This window comes from Anopheles funestus, chromosome 2RL (assembly GCF_943734845.2).
Source record: "Anopheles funestus chromosome 2RL, idAnoFuneDA-416_04, whole genome shotgun sequence".
NCBI lineage: Eukaryota > Metazoa > Arthropoda > Insecta > Diptera > Culicidae > Anopheles > Anopheles funestus.
Window position 1 is genome coordinate 46,238,138 of NC_064598.1, and position 19,253 is coordinate 46,257,390.

General features: G+C 37.9%; 1 protein-coding gene across 2 annotated transcripts in view; it reads left to right on the forward strand.

Moving 5' to 3' along the window:
* Positions 1 to 19,253, forward strand: part of LOC125765421 (serine/threonine-protein kinase Pak) — a 58,396-nt gene that overhangs the window by 26,264 nt on the left and 12,879 nt on the right. For both annotated transcript variants that reach the window (XM_049430555.1, XM_049430556.1), the window contains one exon: positions 14,644 to 14,815. In XM_049430555.1, the coding sequence (XP_049286512.1) occupies positions 14,644 to 14,815 (172 nt within the window). The remainder of the gene's footprint in view (positions 1 to 14,643; positions 14,816 to 19,253) is intronic.

Consider the following 19,253-nt stretch of genomic DNA (forward strand, 5'->3'; position numbering starts at 1 on the left):
TCACACACGGGCTACTGACCAGCCCTGAGAGCAGCCCTGCTGCTGCTTCAGCAGAAAGCTTAACGGGTGGGTGATCGTGGAGGGTCTGCGTCTTCCCCGGTCCAACACCCGCGACTATGTACATTTGTGGCCAAGTGGTTTGGTGCCGCAATGCATTTTGGAACGGTTTTTCATCGCGTTCGGTTGTGTTTACGATCGTTTGATGTGATCGTCGCTTCGTTGTTGTGATCACGTTGTGCAGGGTTGCTTTTGTTTATGTTTTTCGAATATTTCACGTACAGCAACCGGTCAGCAGTTTTGATAGTTGTAAAGTGTTCTACTTAAGCATGGGAAAGTGGAAAACAGATTTCCAATCGTGATCAATTTACGGCAATCCTTCATTTTGATCGACAAGTGTTAGATCGTGTGCTAGCAGATTGTACTGCGCCGTGCATTAGAATGTCACAGCAAACGGTTAACGATGGATTTGTTGATAAAGTGTCCCAGAAAAGGTGCTTAGTGTGGAGAAACGTTAAAATATAAAATTTGAAGAAAAAAAAATTACAGCCACAATCCATCAAAAGATATCTCTTGATCAAACAATTGATCATTCATTTGACAGTTAAGTGTTTGACAGATCTTCAAAGTGCTTGCAAGTGTTTACATGTGTGATGTCAAATACTAAGAGCAAATTAAGAAATATAGTACCAAATGAATTGATTCGTTTTTTTTTGCACCGTGTTGTGTTCTGCGTGCAAATATTAATTGCCTTTGTGAGTGAAGATAACTGAACTTATTTACCGATTTCCGTGCACTGTTTCCGGTTTATTTATTGTTAACCGTGCGACCCGTTAACGTTACAAAACAAGCCGCATTTTTGCTTACGCCATACATATTCGCATTCGTTGACATAATTCCTAACTAACAACTCGACGGTGGGTCAGAAACAGCTGACTGATTGCACGCTGTGAACCATTCTCGTGGGTAAGCTGTTTAGAACAGCAACCCCGTGTGGCCTCTGTGGAATGTGGATAAATTGCGTCTTGTTGTTGGTTTTAAAATGATGGTGATGATGTGTGCAGTTTTACTTTGTATGAATCGTTCGTAGTTTTCCTTATTGGAAGAGAAATTGTAATTGAAAAAGAACCTCGTTACATGTGAAAAATTACTGCTGCGAGCTCACGGTACAGGAAATGTATAAAGATACAAAAGCCAAGCAACAAGTGGCACAAGCGGCAATTTAACGAGTGTAGCGTGTAACTGTAGTGCGTACATCGGCAAGCCGATTCCTGTTTTCGTCTAACAGCTTTTGATCTGTTGTTTCGGGGACGAGCCAGTACCACCAAACGGAAGAATCGATGTTGATTTTTTACTATGTTGAGGTATGTGTGTATTTGGATTGTGTGTTTAGAATTCCGAGAGCTTTTATTAGATCTTCAATCTGTAGCTTTAAGTGAAAGCATAATTATGATTGCGAACACTTAATGTCATGTTTAATTATAGCGGGAAAAAATATTTCGCACCATCCAAATAGGGTGTATAATACAATCAAATTGTTTTTTTGTATCCATTTTAAATATTAGATCCTTTGCTATAGCTTGCCATAAAAACTGGCACGACAATTAAGCTTTACTCTTAAAGGTTGATTTCTTTTTTACTCAAAGTTTGTTCCAAACGATAATTTACTATATTACCATTCGGTCGTCAGTACTTGCGAAGAGCATATGATATCAAGTATTCGAAATAATTCAATACTTTATATTCAATAAATTAAATGATTGTTATGACCAATAATAGAAAAATAGTTTATATTATAGTTTGATATAATTTATTTCGCATATATAATTATTAACTAATAATTAACTAATTTTAGCTATACGCTCGCGTCGATCAACTAATAAAAAAGAAAACTAGAACGCTCCTTAACAAATTTTGTAACATCGACCTATATTTAATACATAAGAACTACCATACATTACGACACACTATTTGCTATAATATTTGCTCCAAAAACAAAAAAAATACGATCGTTTCAATATTGACATGAAAGCGAGACGAAGCATCGATGTTTCTACTAAGACAACATCGTACACTTTATACCCTTTTCACAACTGCATGCCACAAGTTGAAATTTATCCGACAGCGAGCGTGTTGCTTGGAGGAACGTGATCGTATCCAAACATTGCGCATCATATTCGTCTGACTCACACATCATCATAATTTGCCGCTATTTGCGGTCAGGTTTGACATTTCGGAAACATGTTGTTATTACAAAAAAGAGCTCGATTAGCTTGAAAATTGCGTCAAGTGGATAATTTGTCACCTTACTGGTACACACATTCCGACGGTAAATATCTATCACAACCAGGAAGAAACTTGTTTTTTTTTCTATGTGGTAGTCGACGGGTTGTCTTGCCAGTTTCCCAATGGTTTTAAATTTGTCCAGCTCGGACGGTATTACATCTGCCAGTTATGCCTCGCACGCCATATTTTGAATTTTTCACCTTTGCTCGCTAATCAAATTGCAGCCGTATGTAGTAATTTTTTCAAACCCACTACTCCCTGTTAGGAGCGAAGTGGCTTCTGTATATCTTCAAATATGTGAGCAATCACATGAAACAGAGGACGACGCTTTTTTTAAAAAGCTGGTGTTACAATTGTAATTGATACAGTTGCTTGCCAATTTCAGAAGCCTTCATCTGCCTCTCAGTCACAGGTCTTTTCCATAGTGTGTCGTTGTGAAACTGTGAAGTGAATCATGTTTCATCGATTGTAATGTATCCTTCGTTGGTAGTGTTGGGTGAGAATAAACGCCAGTTAAATATTACGACCAGACGTCATCTATTGAAAAATGGCATTAAAAGTTGCTTCAACTGGGTATTAAAATACGAAAAGTGGCTTGAAAAATTGTTGATTTTTTATTCAAATAACAGAAAAAAGGCCTTAAAAAACGTACACAGGTATATTTAGACTAAACTTCTCTTGAACTCTTTGCCCTCAATTTATGTAGAGCGTATGATGCGACTGGTCGAATTTAAGATTGTGACATCTTTATTAGATCTCTCATAAATTTGCAACCTCACACTACTAGCTCTGCAGTACTAGGAAAGCTGAAAACGGCCGAAAAGAAAGGGGTAGATACAAAATGAAATATTATATCATGTGTCAAGTGTTTACGGTCTACATCCAGGATGATTAAATAACACAAAACAGCACTCTCTTCACAACAAACACACAAAACAAACCAACCAAATTGAAGAAAAAGGAAAACAAAAAGCACTCGTGATTGCTATAAAAGACACGGTCAAGCTCAAACGATGGTACCGATGCTCAGGTTAATCCTTTGTATGATTTTCTTCTGTAGCTGTTTGCCCCAAAAATTTGTATACTCGTTTTCTACGCTTCTACTATGATAAATGTGTATTTTATCAACCTTTTGTTCATCTTCCTCTCGCATAATGGGGAAAATTTTCCTCTTTTGCTGTACCGATTTAAAGCGATCTGCTTTTAACACTCAATTGCTTACCGTATAAATCACACCAGCTTTTGTCCCTCAACATAAATATTTAAAGCCTGAATATTAATTATTCCTTCCCGTTGTGTGGCGTTCATCGATGGTGAAAATTGGGGAAGCATCTGTCGTCGAAGAAGCTCTTTCGCGTAGCAGAAATTCGGAAAACAATCAAAAAACACACACAGTGCAGTAGTTGTAACAATTCCGTAACACTTGAGTTCTTCAATCTTCACCGGTTCACGCTTGATTGCTTGGTCAAGGGCAGATCGAGAAGAAAAATCCATCGCGTCGTCGTCGTTGTCGTCGTACAGTGTGAAGGCGGGGGACCCCGTTGACAGGGACGGCGACGATAAACAGCCCCCGTGTTCGTGATTTCAAAAGCAAGCTGAAATTTGACCTTTTTTTTCGTTACACACCGTATCGGAGGGAGGGATGAAGTAGTGAGACCAATCAACCGCCCGTGAAAAACTACCGCCATTGAACAAATAACGGTGATCGGTGGGTTTGTTGTGTTCTTGTCTCTTTTTTTCTCTCTCTCTTTTAAAATGTTTTGTGGTTGGTTTGATTTCGAATCATTTTACTGTTCCGATTGATCGAGTATTGCGACACTGTTTGACCACGAGAAGCGAAGTGCTGTTTGGCACAAGAAATGGAGTAGTGTATTTTATCGTACCTCACTGCTACTATCTTCCGTTTGTGACTATGTTTTTTGGGGGAGAACTCAGCAGACAGAAACGACTGCGAAAATATTCCGTGTTGATGGAGCACTCTTTATGTCCCAGTAATTGCGAGGGTAGCAAATCGTTGTGGCGCTCCGTTAAACGTTTCCCGTTTCCAACTTTAAATCGTTGAAAGAATCAACATATCTAGTTGTGTGTAAAATCCAAATATTTACTTCAACGTCAATACTGTTCCTAGTGCTTGAATTTTGTGGTATTTTTGAAAATACATTTATTCGATTCGAAAATTGCTTAACTCAAAGTGTACATCCAACAACTCCGAATCAAAATTAACAACTCCTCTTCATTTCGTGTCATATTTTTGCATTGTATTTTAGAACGAATATGGGTTCGTCTACTCCAGAGTGGATTAATGAATCCACTCCGACTCCGACACATAGAATCCGGAGTAAACTCCGGAGTAATTACTTCGTATTAATCCGGATTTCACTGGAGTAATTACTCCGGAGTAACCTCCGATATAAACTCCGGATGCAACTCCGGAGTGCACTGCGGAATCAATTGAAGGTTACTGCGGATTATTCCGGAGTCAATTGCTGATTTTACTTCCGATTCAAAACCGAAATCGAAATCACTGTCGACTTGGAAGTAATTCCGCATTCTCCCAAACAAAAAAAGTATTTGTTCTGTAACACAAATTTGTTTAGTTGTTGATAAAAAACCCGTTTCGTTTATATAAGTCCTTTTTACATCATTATCAACTAGGTTACTCCGGAGCAAAATCCGGATTACACCGGATAATTCCGGAGTTACTTCGAAGTATACTCCGGAATGCGAAGTCGGATTAATACGGATATAGTGTTATTAATTCTGTAACAGTTTTTAAGAATTGTCCGTGCCCTAGTTATTAATAAATAATATTGGATCACTACTTCCCATAGCGTCAATACGCAGGCCATTTCTACTAGGAGTCAATATCGGAGATCAGGGTTCTGTGTTCCAGCACAGAAGTAGCTAATGTATCTCTCAACGTTAATTTACAAATGACACTATTTGAATAATGAATATTGAGAACACCTCAAATAATGTTATATGTCCTGAATATTTTCTTTAATACCAAATGAGACAAGAGAGTTTCTTGTAATAACTGTAAGAAATTTCGGAATTACCGCACACTTGACAATCCTTCCTCCCAGCTTACGGATTTATAAGTTTATGCATATGTACCATTATTTGATAAATAAACTTCTGTTCAAATGACATCTATTGTAAAAATTCCATCGTCACTACAGATGTCGTCTCTCGCTCTCTTGGCTTAACGACCTCTAAGGCCACGCCGGCTATTTCTGGCTTACTTGTCTTTTTTAACCACGGTGCCGGATAGTCAGTCCTTGCTCAGGGTACGGCTCAGATGCGATTTGATGCCTAGCCTATCGCGTGGAGCCTATTACATACACCACACACATGACGTCTATTTATCGATTAAAACTTCATAACTTGTTTCATGCCATCTCATTTGTTCACGATGCTTTATTACTGTTTATTTTATTCTTCTTCCCGTAATGAATACTGAAATGGTAAATTGCGAACTAAGTCAACGACATATAATGTCCCTTTAGTGTGTTTCTTTACGAACACTGCTAAGGAATGCTCTCGGGGTAAATGTTGAAAATTTAAAGCATTCAATGTGCTTCTTAACTCACCCCCATTCATACGAGACCAGACAAGACGACGCACACAAACGGAACGGCGCGCGACACCCTAGACGAGACGAGACGTAATCGTGATGGGAATGATAATAGATGGTAAAGTTACTATTCGCGTTCGTGTGTGGGAGAAAGGCCACCGCTAGATGGCAAAGAACGGTGGAAAACGCGCACATAATGCTCTGTTTGGCGAATGATGATGTCAAGAAACTTTGCTCTAGCAAGAAGAACTCATCTCCATCGTCGCCTAGTGTTAAAGAGAGGATGAGGTTGAAAGGCTATGGCACCCGTAATTGAAACTAGAATATGCATAAGAACATCGTGTTCTCTCTTCTTTTTTTTCCTTTTGAAAGTCCCGTGTACTTTCCGGCCGCGATGGCATATATTCCCATTTCCACAAAAGCCCAAACGCCGCGATGTGTGTTTTTCTATTCTTTCACCTCTAGCGGTTCCAGTTATAATGAGGTACTCGTTAAGGCGGAAGAAAGCTTCATGAATACGCTCTGCAGCATGGTAGGCAGCTCATGAGAAAACATTCACCTTACGGTTCAGGTGGAAAAACTGTACCAGTGGAAAAGTTTAATGTGCACGCACTTTAGTGCTCCACATCGTGCGTGAGATAAAATTTCTTTTAAGTCCCAATCAGGCTTTTCCATATTAAGTGGCTAATGTATGCAGAAGAGTAAACAATTTAGGTTTTTATTGTAAACGAAATTAGTAATAGTTTTACTTTATTTTTATTTAATTTTAATGAGATGTATTGCCAAATACATTTTAATATTCCATTCTATGTTTGCACAAGTCACACAAAATGCACATTTGTAATTGCGAAAAGTTAAGAAGGCATTTATTAAGCAAACTTCGCGAAAAAAACGAGTTCATCCCACGCCAATTCCAATCGAAGCGCGACACACAATCGTTTTCAATTTCACTTTCAAACGAAAGACTTGCGCCATCACCTTGCGGAAGCCTTAGCAAGCGACGAACGGAAACATATCTATTAGCAGATATTCCGGTCCTGCGGGCTAGGTTTAAATTGTGCGGTGTGGAGCAGATTGCGATTGAATTTCTACTATGTATGCAGTGCGCTGGAACAATCGATCTTGCATAGGAAAATAATCCCGTGACAAAGTTAGCGTGTCTAAGCATACCGGCAAAGCCACTTTCGTGTTCCGTGCTGAGAGTGTGCCGTGAAGTTTGTATTTTCAATCAGCCAACACGTTACTTATGTTAATAGGAAAATTAAAGGATGTTAAATTTAATACGAAAATTTAATCAATTCACATCACAAATGGATAGGTTAGATCGTTATTGAAATATAATTAATCTTTTTGGGAGTTTTTTTTTAGAAAACAAAACTCTAAAACATAAAATTTATTAGCAAAGGCAAGGGTTAAGCACCGGCAATCGTATAAATTGCCCTCCGGAAGATACAGCCTACAATCTAATCTGCGTTGCACTAGCCACACTGTCACCATACACTCTAGGGGAGGTCTAGTGTTAAAAGTTAAACCGGTGAAATCGAGAGACAAACGACCCACAACCTGTGCGACCTGAAAAGCGTTCCAATGTTTTGCGAGTGCGTTCGGAAGAATAATGGAATTCATAAAAATAAGTACGATATTAATATTAATCGAAACTACAAAACAATAATAATACCAAGTGAAGAAACTTAGGAAAGCTTTCGGGAGACCGGTATGCATTTATGGGAAGGAACATAAATGCACCAAACCCTAAGGGGAAAACGAAGAAAAATGCTTTGCAATTGCCATAGGGTTCCTACGCACGTGGGAAGTAAAAGCGATTTTCTCTGTAAATCCACACGGCCTAATCCGAAAGCCCCCGAATGGAAGCCAATGAGAGAAACCCTCATGGCGTTCTTTTTTTTATACCTTATGGTGCATGCGTAACGACCGTCATCTATGCTGTACGGTCGAGGCGACACTTGCACTTTTCTGCACCACACAACGACAGCTAAAAACCACATACACACACAAAGTAAGTTCAAATATACGGGACAGGTTTCCGCTTGATTCGTGTTGAAGGAGTTCCCGGTCGTTGGCAAACGTTCGCGGAAACGGCTTAACCTGCTTAGCTGCCGCTGTCAGCCCACGAATATGTTTGACCGATTCGTACCTTACTTCTTCCCTGTTTCCTATGTTGAGTGCCTTTCGGTGGGTTCACCCTTAACTGTCGGGGTTGTATTTTTACCTTTTCAATCGAAGGTGCCATGCTACGATAAAGTCACGTTCTTGTCCACCCGCTGTTCGAACCAATCTGGTTGGATTAGTTTTATTTCGTACATCATATAGCATAGTGTGTTACTTTATCTGCATAAATTTGCAGGGTTTTCTTTCAGGTAATGTAGGCCATTGCTTGCGTATATGTTGTAAAGCTTTCAGTATGCCTTAAAATAAGTAAAATTAGCAGGATTTCAGATCTATCATGGTTTGTTGCATATGAAAATATCATGCAAAATTTTGTTTTTTTGTTTTACGTTTCTAACATAAATTTTGGTTTGAAACATACGTTTATAAACAGTTTGTTTACATTTCTATAATACGGGAAACATAGTTTAACTGGAGTAAAATTCCAAGTAATTTCAGCAAAGCTTTTTTAGTAGCAAAAATCAAGGCTAAACAAATGTTATTAGTATAAACAAAATAACAAACTCTGTTCTTTAATATTACTATTCACTTTCTTTACAAATATCTTCTTCTTTTGTGACACTAAAACTGCAAATGATGTTGGCATACCGATTTTGCCTTTCCTTGACTTTAATTATTCGTATTTTTAAAAAAGCCTGACGAATCCTTATAAACGATGCTTTGTACCATAATAATTCCCATGTGCAAAATGCAGCTCTGAAGCCAAATTTTGACAAAAACGTGCTTCTTATACTAACTATTTCTTCGGTACTTTAAAAATTCGTGAAAGTTATGATAGAATCCAATGCCAAACATCAATTGCAAATGTGTGAATCCAAAGCTTTGTGAAAGTTCTAACTCACCGCGTTTTAGGTAAACTTGAACAGAATCCAGCAATATATCCGACTTCGAATATGTGGTTAATTCGAAAATCCTGTAAAATTAAATACATTTGATTTTATCTAAAAAATGAACGTCTAGAGGAAAAAAAAATTACGTTTAACAGAAAGTCATATAAATAACAATTTAAGAAACTACACAACCAACAACGGCATCAAATGTATCGAAATGAAAAAAATAATTTCAAAATTGTAAAGAAAAAAAAACATTTTGCTTGTTTTGCAGTTCAAGTCCTATCTTAAATATTCACAAACACTGATATACGAACTAACGATCATACAGCACGGTTTTCATTCGTGACAACAGGCAGCCACAGCAAGGTGTTAACTGTATATAAATGGCCGGTGTTTTGTGTTGAAGGAAGAAATTACACGGTATTAGGGAAATTGCTCGACAGTATCATGCCTCCAAGACTCCAGTCTTGGAATCGTAAAATGGAACTCAAAATCCACACCCCTATTACTTTACTGGCTACTGGCCCTTCCGAAGGGTAGGTCATTGCAATTCCAGCAGCACTCGTATATGGGGAAAGAAAACCACAGAAACCGACTCGGTAACAAAATCTTGATATCAACAGTGCGATGCAGTAGTAGAGTAACTCGCGCTCCGGTCCTATTTCGCTATCGATTTCGACAAATCTGATGCTGTCGATATGCATGATGTAAACGCCTGATGACGATTGGGTATTACCCTCAGCTTTGGCACCGTTTGCTTGGCTTTGTTTACATCGTTAGAGTGTGGCAAAGCAGGGGAATAAGAGAGCTTCGACTACTAAGTGCAGTGCGTCTATTTGGCGTTCCAAATTCTCTATTGGCTGCTGTGATGAAATCGAACGATGGAGTGAAGGGATAAAAACAGTTCATCAAATTATAGAGCCTGAAATGAAATGAGCATTTGTTGAGTATATATGGACGAGTGCAGAAAAGTGAACTTCTAGAAAAGGGAATACGTAAAAAAATGAACCAAACAGGAGTTTCGATGTCATAATTTATGTGCTTTTCTCATAAGGTAACATTTGTCGAAAAAAATAAAGAAAACGAAGAAGGTGAATACTATCAATGGCTTGGCCATGTTCCGAAATCGACTGAAGCAACATAGGCATTTCTCTCCAACGCTCTAGTTGCACCTCATAAATATGATTACGTTATGATTACGTTGTGTTTCGCCCTTGGCTGCGATGTTTGAGCTACTTTCTGTATCTTTTAAAACCAGTACTTAATTGTGTCCTTTGGGCTTGTAAGGCTATTACGCTATTACATACTTCTTATACTACATCAAATGTTCCTTTTTGTAACATTTTTTATTTCAAATCTTATTTTCTTTATATTAACCAACAAGCTTGATGTAATGTAAACAATTATGACATAATTTAATTTTTAGGCGCTATTTGCTGTGACGTAGATAAAATCATCCCTGTATCTATATGATTAAAAAGCACTCTACAGAAGAGAGAGAAAAGCAATCAATCATACATCCTAAACTATTTTGTCCAAATCATCAGCGTGGACAATGTTTCGTATGCTTACATAAATTTTCGTGTGTTATTAGCGTTCGTAGCCAGATCATCTCATCGGCTATGATTACGCAGTCTTGCTCTGATGCATCTCATGAGCATTAATTCGATTTACTTTCATCCGCATAGTTGGGCCTTGCGCGTCCACACAGCGTTAAGAGCTCATCCCTTGCTTTTATTATGCAATGGGCTTACTCATCCAAAGCATATGTTGTCACAAAAGCACAAATGTAAGTTGTAACGCATTCAGCTTCAGCTTCAATACTGAACATTAAATCATCATGTTGATCTATCGTCTTTCGGGTCTTTTTTATTGCATTGAACAAACTGTCACCAACGAAAAATTCCACGCATCAGTCTTTTATCTGTTTTAAAAGGTCCAGCCTAATGCAGCCATCGTTAGCTTCTGTTGTTGATCCCTTTGCAGCAAAGTGGCAACGCTCTCTACGTGGTCCTTAATTGCGTGAAAAATAAGTACCGTGACATGGATTTTAATGCTTACCGCATGTGGTGGTGGCTTTTAAAGCTTTCGCTAGTTGTGTAGATATGTTGGATTTTGAAGCTGCATGCTTTCGAAATTAGCGACAAACAGTGAAAAGCTTTCCTAACATTTTTTCCCCATTGACGACGCATCTTTTGGACACAATGAGCTTTAATGTAGAAGAACAGAAGATGGATGATGAGAAATAGAAATAGATGCTTTAATAACGAATTAGCAACCTTCTTGTCTATTGAATAAATTCCAATTTATCTTGTGATATTTTTAATTGTGCACAACACTTCGAAATTTTGACACATGTTGCGTTGTTAAACGTGTAATTTTCTGTCAATGGATGTTTGTCGCTTATCTGTCAAATTGTGTTTGACAGAATAAGTCCAGTATGAAAATCGAAACCAAACACGTTGTTTTCAAGTGAAATCGGTCGTAAGCCAGAAAATGGTGTACATTTGTAGAAAATATATTTTAATTACACAAAATTTAATTATGATTTTTGTTGCATCACAATGGAAAGGCGTTGGGAGGGAACATTCTGCCAGAGTCCTGATTGAAGATAACATTTTTGGACGGAAAATTTCTAATAACCGCATTATCAAGTCCGTTACAGTTTTAACCATCTCATTTTAAACTGTGCTTAGAATTTTTCTTTTCGGTAAGGGGTTATTCAACAAATGATTGACACTTCATTTTCTAATTTTATTCACAGTTCAATTTCAACCGGGAACCCTGTAATATAAAATCATTATGATTATAAAAATTTCAAGAGCATTTTCTTTTATAAAATTAGAGCTAGTCCACAATCCTTCCGTTTTGTTTTCTCCTCTGATACCGATTACAAAATCTGTCAAAATGAAAATCAAAAATAATATTATGTTACCTTTTACCTTTCAACTTCAAAACCATTGCCCGCGGCGTATTTCTACGACATGTCCGCTGTAGGTAAGCGGAACTGCAAACATTGAAACTCGTTGAAACAGAAATGAAGTATCTATCTATGTGCCCATGTTTCCAAGCAGCCAGATCCAATCTAACGGGGAGTAACTGGTGCAGTAGACCACCCGTTGATACGATCCCCCCAGTCCCGCAAAACGTTGTAATCGTCGTCGTCCTCGTCGTCATCGAACCTGCGGTTGCAACAAATCCAACCATCGTTGGCAAACCCGTGAAGCTGATGACGGGAAATGTAAGGAAACAAATTAAGACGTCGTTCCCGGACGGTTTATCGTCTAGGGGTGAAGTGTGTTTTACTTTTACCCACCCAGAAATAGTCCCTCCATCATTCGGGACTTTCTTTACCGTTTGCGGTCGTCTTACGGTATCCACCGACACATTTGCAAACTTGATGACGAAGGAAAAAAAGAGGTGTAAAGGGACTTGTTTCTTTTCTTTTCTGACAAACAAAAAATGCTTTCAATCTTAACGGTCGTTTTGGCACTGTGCCAAAAGCTACAGAAACCAATTTACGAAAATGTCAAAAATGTCAAGCCCGAAACGTGATTGTTTGTTTGGAGACCGTTAAAGCAAGTGTACCTGACCCCCGTCTACTGGCAAGCCAACACGAGGTGTGCAATTATAAAAACATTTTGCAATGTTAATGAAAGGATTATATACATTAATATGGAGAATATATATAGAGAGAAGGAAAAAAATCGCCAAAAACACCTCCAACCATTTCGCTGTAGGATTGGAAGAGATGAAAGTAAAGGTGATTAACTTTCTCCAAATCTGCCAGAGTTAATGTCCTGTCGTGTCGTGCAAAATATTGGTTCCATTGTAGAGTCAGAATTGATAGTTTGAAATCTCGTTCGTTCAATTAAAATGTGATGTAATGAAATTTTTGATTTTATTTTATGATTGCCTTGTAAAAGCGGCTGTCAGGAATATGAGAATAACCCGCGTAGTTCGAATTCGATTCGCATAGTTCGAAAGATGTGCACACTGAGCAAGAATGAGTGAGTGAGTTCAATCCTGCAAAAAAGAGTTTCTCTCTCAGCATAAGATGCTCACTCCTTTACGTTTTCACTCACTCTCTGTGCCGACTAATGACTGTCTCTTTTGCAATTTTACTCACTCACTCTTTGTGTCGACTAATGAGTAACAGTTGAGTAAAAAATGGACAGAAATAAATTACTAATCACTGCTGTAGAGTGATTAAAATCTAGAAAGAGTTAGAAAACATTTACTCACTCTTAATTTGTGAATTGAAACGCAAAAGAGAATTGAAACGCGCGTCGGCGCAGAGAGTGAATGAATAAAAACTTTGAAATAATTAAAATATTTTTGTGATTCTCTTGTGAGTGAGTAAAAATTTCAAGTATTTGAAACAGTGAATAACCAATCCGTTTCAACTCTCTGAAAAGAGTGAGTATTCTCATGTTTAATTCGATTATCCTTTTTTGTTTTAAGATTTGAACCTAGCCCTGCCGTGTTCTAGAGGCATACATTGTGAACTTTCCTTATTCTGCGACTCCAAGTAAAATATGTTAAATGCAGGTTTTTATTTTACTTTATATTATCCACTATGTTTCACAATCAAATTTGATAGGGTTTTGTGTTTTTTACTGCAAATGATATTTGCTAAATATCCATCTCAATATTGTTGCCTCTAACAGTTTTGTTCCCTGTATTATCAAAGAAGTGAAAGGTGTTTAATGTATGTTTACTTAATCACATCGCATTCAAAGTTGTTCTATATCCTTGCTAAAAACACTCGATTCCTTCACAGCTATCACAACCTGTTGATCGATAGAACCGTTTCCATTTCCTTTGGTATACGTTGGGTAAGGGTGAGGTTTTGGGAAATGGCTCTATTATAGCACCAAATACAGCTCTCAGTGTACCAGTGCCTCTTACATTGCATGGCAAGCTATCAAACAGGAAAAATCGAAAACATTTGCGCGCGCGCGCCCGTGTGCGCGTGACGATTACAAATTAATCTTCACAAACAAGCAATTCGCTTGGAGGGCTTCTTCAAGATGGTTACCCCCGGGAAGCAATGGAAATGGTTCCCGTAGGTTGAAATATTACGTCTCAGCCATTACGCAAAGCTCTTTCGCACCCTACGTATGCTACAGAAAGGTCGTACGCGAAGAAGAGAAACAACTAGCGCCGGTTGGTTTTGTAATTGGAATCATTAGTTTAACCTTTTTAAAGATGTGATTCATGTTCATGCTTTCCAAACTCTTAAAAGGCTTTGGTTAAAGGCTTTAAGGAGGATGGTTTTATACATTTGCCATTTGATTGTAAGCTTTAATGTGAGACATTGACACGAACGATAATCTATGAACACTCGTCTATCGCATGATATAGTTTTATTTTATTTTATCAATCAATTTAGTCTATAAATCATGTCTGAAGTGGAAATCTGCGTATTAGTAAATGTTTAGCTGATTGCTGATGTTACTATGTTGCTCTGTGTTAATGTATTTGGCTAGTTCTCATATTTCCTCACGATACACAGCTACTCGCTGCCACTATTTACTTTACGCTCGAAGCATAGCTTTTGTAACGCGTTCCAATTATTGCTAGACGTTTTATTTTTAGTCGAATCAAGCATTGGCTCCATAAATCACAAATCACACGTCGATCCCCGCCAACCTATACCTCATCTACGTCTCCATTCATAAATACTAATTGATGCACATGTTTTTTTTTCTCTCTTTTTCTTTCCCATTTTCCCCAAAAACCGTTTCTACATCACCACAGGGTATGCCAGAGCAATGGGCGCTGATGTTGAAGAACTCGAACATTAGCAAGCAGGAGCAGAAGAAAAATCCTCAGGCCGTGTTGGACGTGCTGAACTTCTTCGACAACAGCAACAAACAGCGGCCTAGCTCGAAATATATGACCCATGGACTGCACACTACGACACACTCGGGTAAGTTTAGCTTTTTGGTTTATTGTGCTTAAAGAGTATCTGTATCCACTACCGACCTACGACCAAGATCGATGTGTCTATTCCCTTGATGAAACGTTTTGTCCGTTTATGTTTGTGGTTAAAGTTTTTACTTTTCCAATAAAAAAAAATTGCCCGCAAGCTTATCTCGTCAAATAGAAATCAATTTGCAATCTCCCAGGCCAGCGGTTGTAAAAACTTACACCATCGACTGGAAATAAAAATCTGTAAAAGCAGCAATGCAAAGGAGGGGCAAAAAAAATATGCATTGAACTTTGGCCACCACCTGTTGGGCTGCAAAACTAAAACACAACCATCACCAAATCCCAACTGTGCCCCATCAGCCACATCGGGAATTTACTCTATCATTTGATCGAATCGATGAAAAACTTCAACCCATTAATTTGCATAAGCGTTTTCGCTCGGGAAAATCGCTATAATCACATTGAGGAGAGGAGTGCCAAAGTTTTGCACCAAATTTCGTTTCGACCAGATCCGAAAAAGGATGGAAGCGATATACACATTTACTTGCTTTGAAATAACCATCGAAAACACTGGGTGCTGTATTGCTCACTTGCCGAAGAAAAACTGTGGGTAATATTGAGCTTTGTGTGAAGAGAGACAGTTTACCAATACGAAACCGTACGACTGGAGTTTCCAATTTTCCTCTCATTCTGTCGATTGTTTCACCACACCATCACGTGATGTTTATCAAGCGAAAAAATAAAAAAGTAATTTAAAAAATGAATCAGTTTTATTTGTTTTTTTTTGGTGAAATTCTTCAATTAAAATGATAAACCCTTTTGCTTCGCAGATGGGTAACGAAGGATTTTTTTTTATGAAAACAGAAATTGAATTTTGCTTTCGATCGTTATTTGTAGAGCGGGAAATTTTGTTTTTTTTTAATTTTAGATTTTTTGTCTTTGTGCTTCACGATGTAGAATCATTTGGCAAATAAAACAATGGAAAAATGATAATAATATTTATATTTTTCAATTGGTTAATTCTGTTGCAATCTGAACCAAGTTGTGATCTGTATTTCGAACTATTTATACTATTATTAGGTATTTAGATAAATTCCGTGCGTTTTGATAACAAATGTCAATACCATTAATATCTGTCTAGTTAATCTGGTAACACTGTTTTTAAGTGTCATCATTAGGCATTCTTTTCCTCTGCCATTACGCTAAAATGGCATTGTGGTTAGTTTGTACAAATGGCAACTGTTTTACTGAATATTGTGTTTACAATAATGCGGGTAGTTCTGCTTCATTGTTTCAATGTGAAGAAAAAGGCTGCTATCGTATTTTAGTGTAAGTTTGTAATAACTATAGTTTAGCTAAAGTAACTTTGTCGAAAGTGATTCAATTTTTATAAAAGTGACAATTTTGTTTTGAAAAATGAAGAACTATCCGGAGGCACATAAACGTTTGAGAATGGACTAGAGGCAATGCCTGAACAAGCTCTAACAAAACCACAAGAAGAATCCGCTAAGACACTTGGAGTAATTCAACAAGCCATTTCCTGAACCTTAAAAATAGAAACAAGGAGACATCAAACACCGTATGTCCGCTTATGAGCAGCCGTTGCAATGTCAAAAAGAAAAGGTTATTCTTTACAACAGAATGAAATGAACAGTGGATCCACTATGCTAATGCAAAACGCCGTACGTCGTATGGATAGTCCGACCATTCCTCATCATCAACAGCTAAGCCGAATATTCATAACGAGAAGATCATATGGAGTATTTGGTGGGACCAGCTAGATGTGGTCTATTACGAGCTGCCACAATTAAATGAAAGGGATACAGAGCAGATCGAACAAAAGCAATAAATGTGTTTGAGCTAAACATTGCGAGAAAGTTGACCACATTATCTCGATAGTCATGACAAAGTGATGTTGGTCCTAATATAGCTCGCCCACATGTTGCCATGAAACTCTGAAATCATTCAGAAGAAGAAAGAAAGCGTTCAAACAGTTTGTTTTGTTGAAATATCGATTAAAAACGCTGCGAACTTATTTATGATCCTAATACGCTTTCATACTGACATGTAAATGTCTGTTCGTTTTTTGGACTGCATATGTCAAGTTCATTTGTTTGAACTTTGCATCATGTTTGGATTTTTTTCACCTTATCCTCTCCCATGCAAGATTGCGCAACATGTTGTGAAAGTGATTTACCCTGTATTTGTTTGGAAGGCACATATTTACCATCACTTCATTTATTGCTATTACTTTGATCGCTCCTTTTCTCGCTTCTTCTCCTCCTGTTCTCCTCCGGTCCAGATCACATAAATGCTGCAAAGGTTTTCATACGCGGTCCTAAATGTGTTATGGCTCAATATTTGCAAATTCATGGTACCTTTTGTTCGTGCTAAACGCAACGCAGAGTGGAGGCTCGGTTTCAAAAAGATTTAGACCGTCCGTCATCATCAGATCTGGGGGTGATGTTGATGCTGAATTTCTGATAGGAGTTGCTGGTGAAATGAAATCAAATCATTTCTTCCCTGTTAAGCGCTGAGCGAATGTAAAAAACAAATTGAACGTTAAATTACACAGGTTTTTTCCACTAGTTTTAAATAACAAATGTAACGATTTGTGTGATAGATTTTAACATTTTTTTCATACTGCAGCTCGAAATGCAACACACGCTGTAAGGAGCAACAGAGTGTTGCATAATTTGTGCAGCATCGTAACATAACTAAAAAAGGTGGCAACCATATCGTTTGGAAACCAGTCGTTTGACATATCGTTTTTCCCGAACGAAAGTCACCGTAAAACGGGCCATTTCAGTGGAAGGCGGGGGAGAGGGGTGGTGCATATTGCCAATCACGCCAACACCCTCACGACAAGCGGTGCCCGCGATAAGCGATCGAAGCGAAGGATACGGCACGACACAACAACGACGTGCGAACTGCCGCAGAAGGTCATCGAACAGCAGACGTTCTTTGCAACCGGGGCTCGTTTTAAATAGCAACATTTTGCGGTTTCCTTTTTTTGCATGAAAATTCACCCTTTTTTATTATTGGTGTGGGGTATAGTGAAGTTGGAGATTAAGCCATTTGTGCTGTTATGCCAATGAAAGTGTAGCAATTGATGGAGGATTTATTTACTAGTATTTTTACGGCCATGTTTAGCATTACGCCAATTTATTGTGGCAGCTTGCAGGCGAAGCAAACACAAATATGTTAAAATCACGAATACATTAGATTTTATGGTTCGCATTATTTATATACAAGGGCAGAAAATATAAAAATTGATTTTTTTGGCGAAATTTTTTGAGGAGTGATATTAAAAAAAAAGGTTTGCGATAAAAATTATTGGAAAATAAAATTGAAAGTTTTATTTTTTTTACGACAAAATATTACAAATCAAAAAGCATAACATATAATTTATGAAAAAAGCGTTGAAACTGTTTAAAAAATTAGGAATATGTCTAGAAATAAAAAATTTGTTTTAAAATATATTAGTAATTTAGTAATTTAAAATTTAAACATATTTAAATCAATTAATTTAAACATAAAGCCCTTACCATGTACCGGTAATTTCCCCGAGAATATACTGATGGTAATCTAACCCTACTCCATTTTGACACAATGATTTGTCGGAGGTCAATAACCTCGCACATATTGAGAAGGCGCCTGATAGTTAAATCCACATGCTTTACCAGAGGACGCTTCAGATGAAACTCGAGCTCACTACCGTTGATGTATTGGACCGGACACCGAAACCATAAGGCCATGGTGAAACGCAAAGAATATCGATGCAAATTTGTGTACATAAGTGTGTGACAGATCTATTCCGCAAACGTAGCTTGTTTTTTTTATTCTGTGTCACTTTAATAAACCAAAATAGTCTACAATTCATGGATTACAAATTTCTACAATGATAATAAAGACAGCAACATTATTTTTGATCTGTAAATAAAGCTCAAAATATGGTTCAATGCTCAAACTGGTTGGCATTTTAAAATATGCTGTACCTGTCCTTTTCCAGCGAAAAATAAAATACCACAACCTTCCTGCTATGTCGAACGATTAGAGATCCATGAAAGATGACAATTGTGTAGCGCTAATAAGCTTATCCCACCTCCAAACAAACTCTCAATAGATCACACCCACGTCTCGGTATTTTCCCGCCAGCGCATTCATGGGCCTAGAGAAGCGCCCAAAACAAAAAAAAAAACACCAACAATATGACAAGTAGAAAGTCGCGCATTCATTGCTTTTTCGTGAAACATAAAGACCCGCGACAAGCGTGCGAAGTGTTTAAGCAACACATATTCTCAAGCACACAATTTATTAAGACATTGTAGTGTACTACGCGCCGAAAATGGTGCCGACTTACCTTCCGGTGGTTCTCTCGACCTACCTCCGTTCTCTCGTGACGGAGGGACAATGAATGCAACGAAGGCGGCATC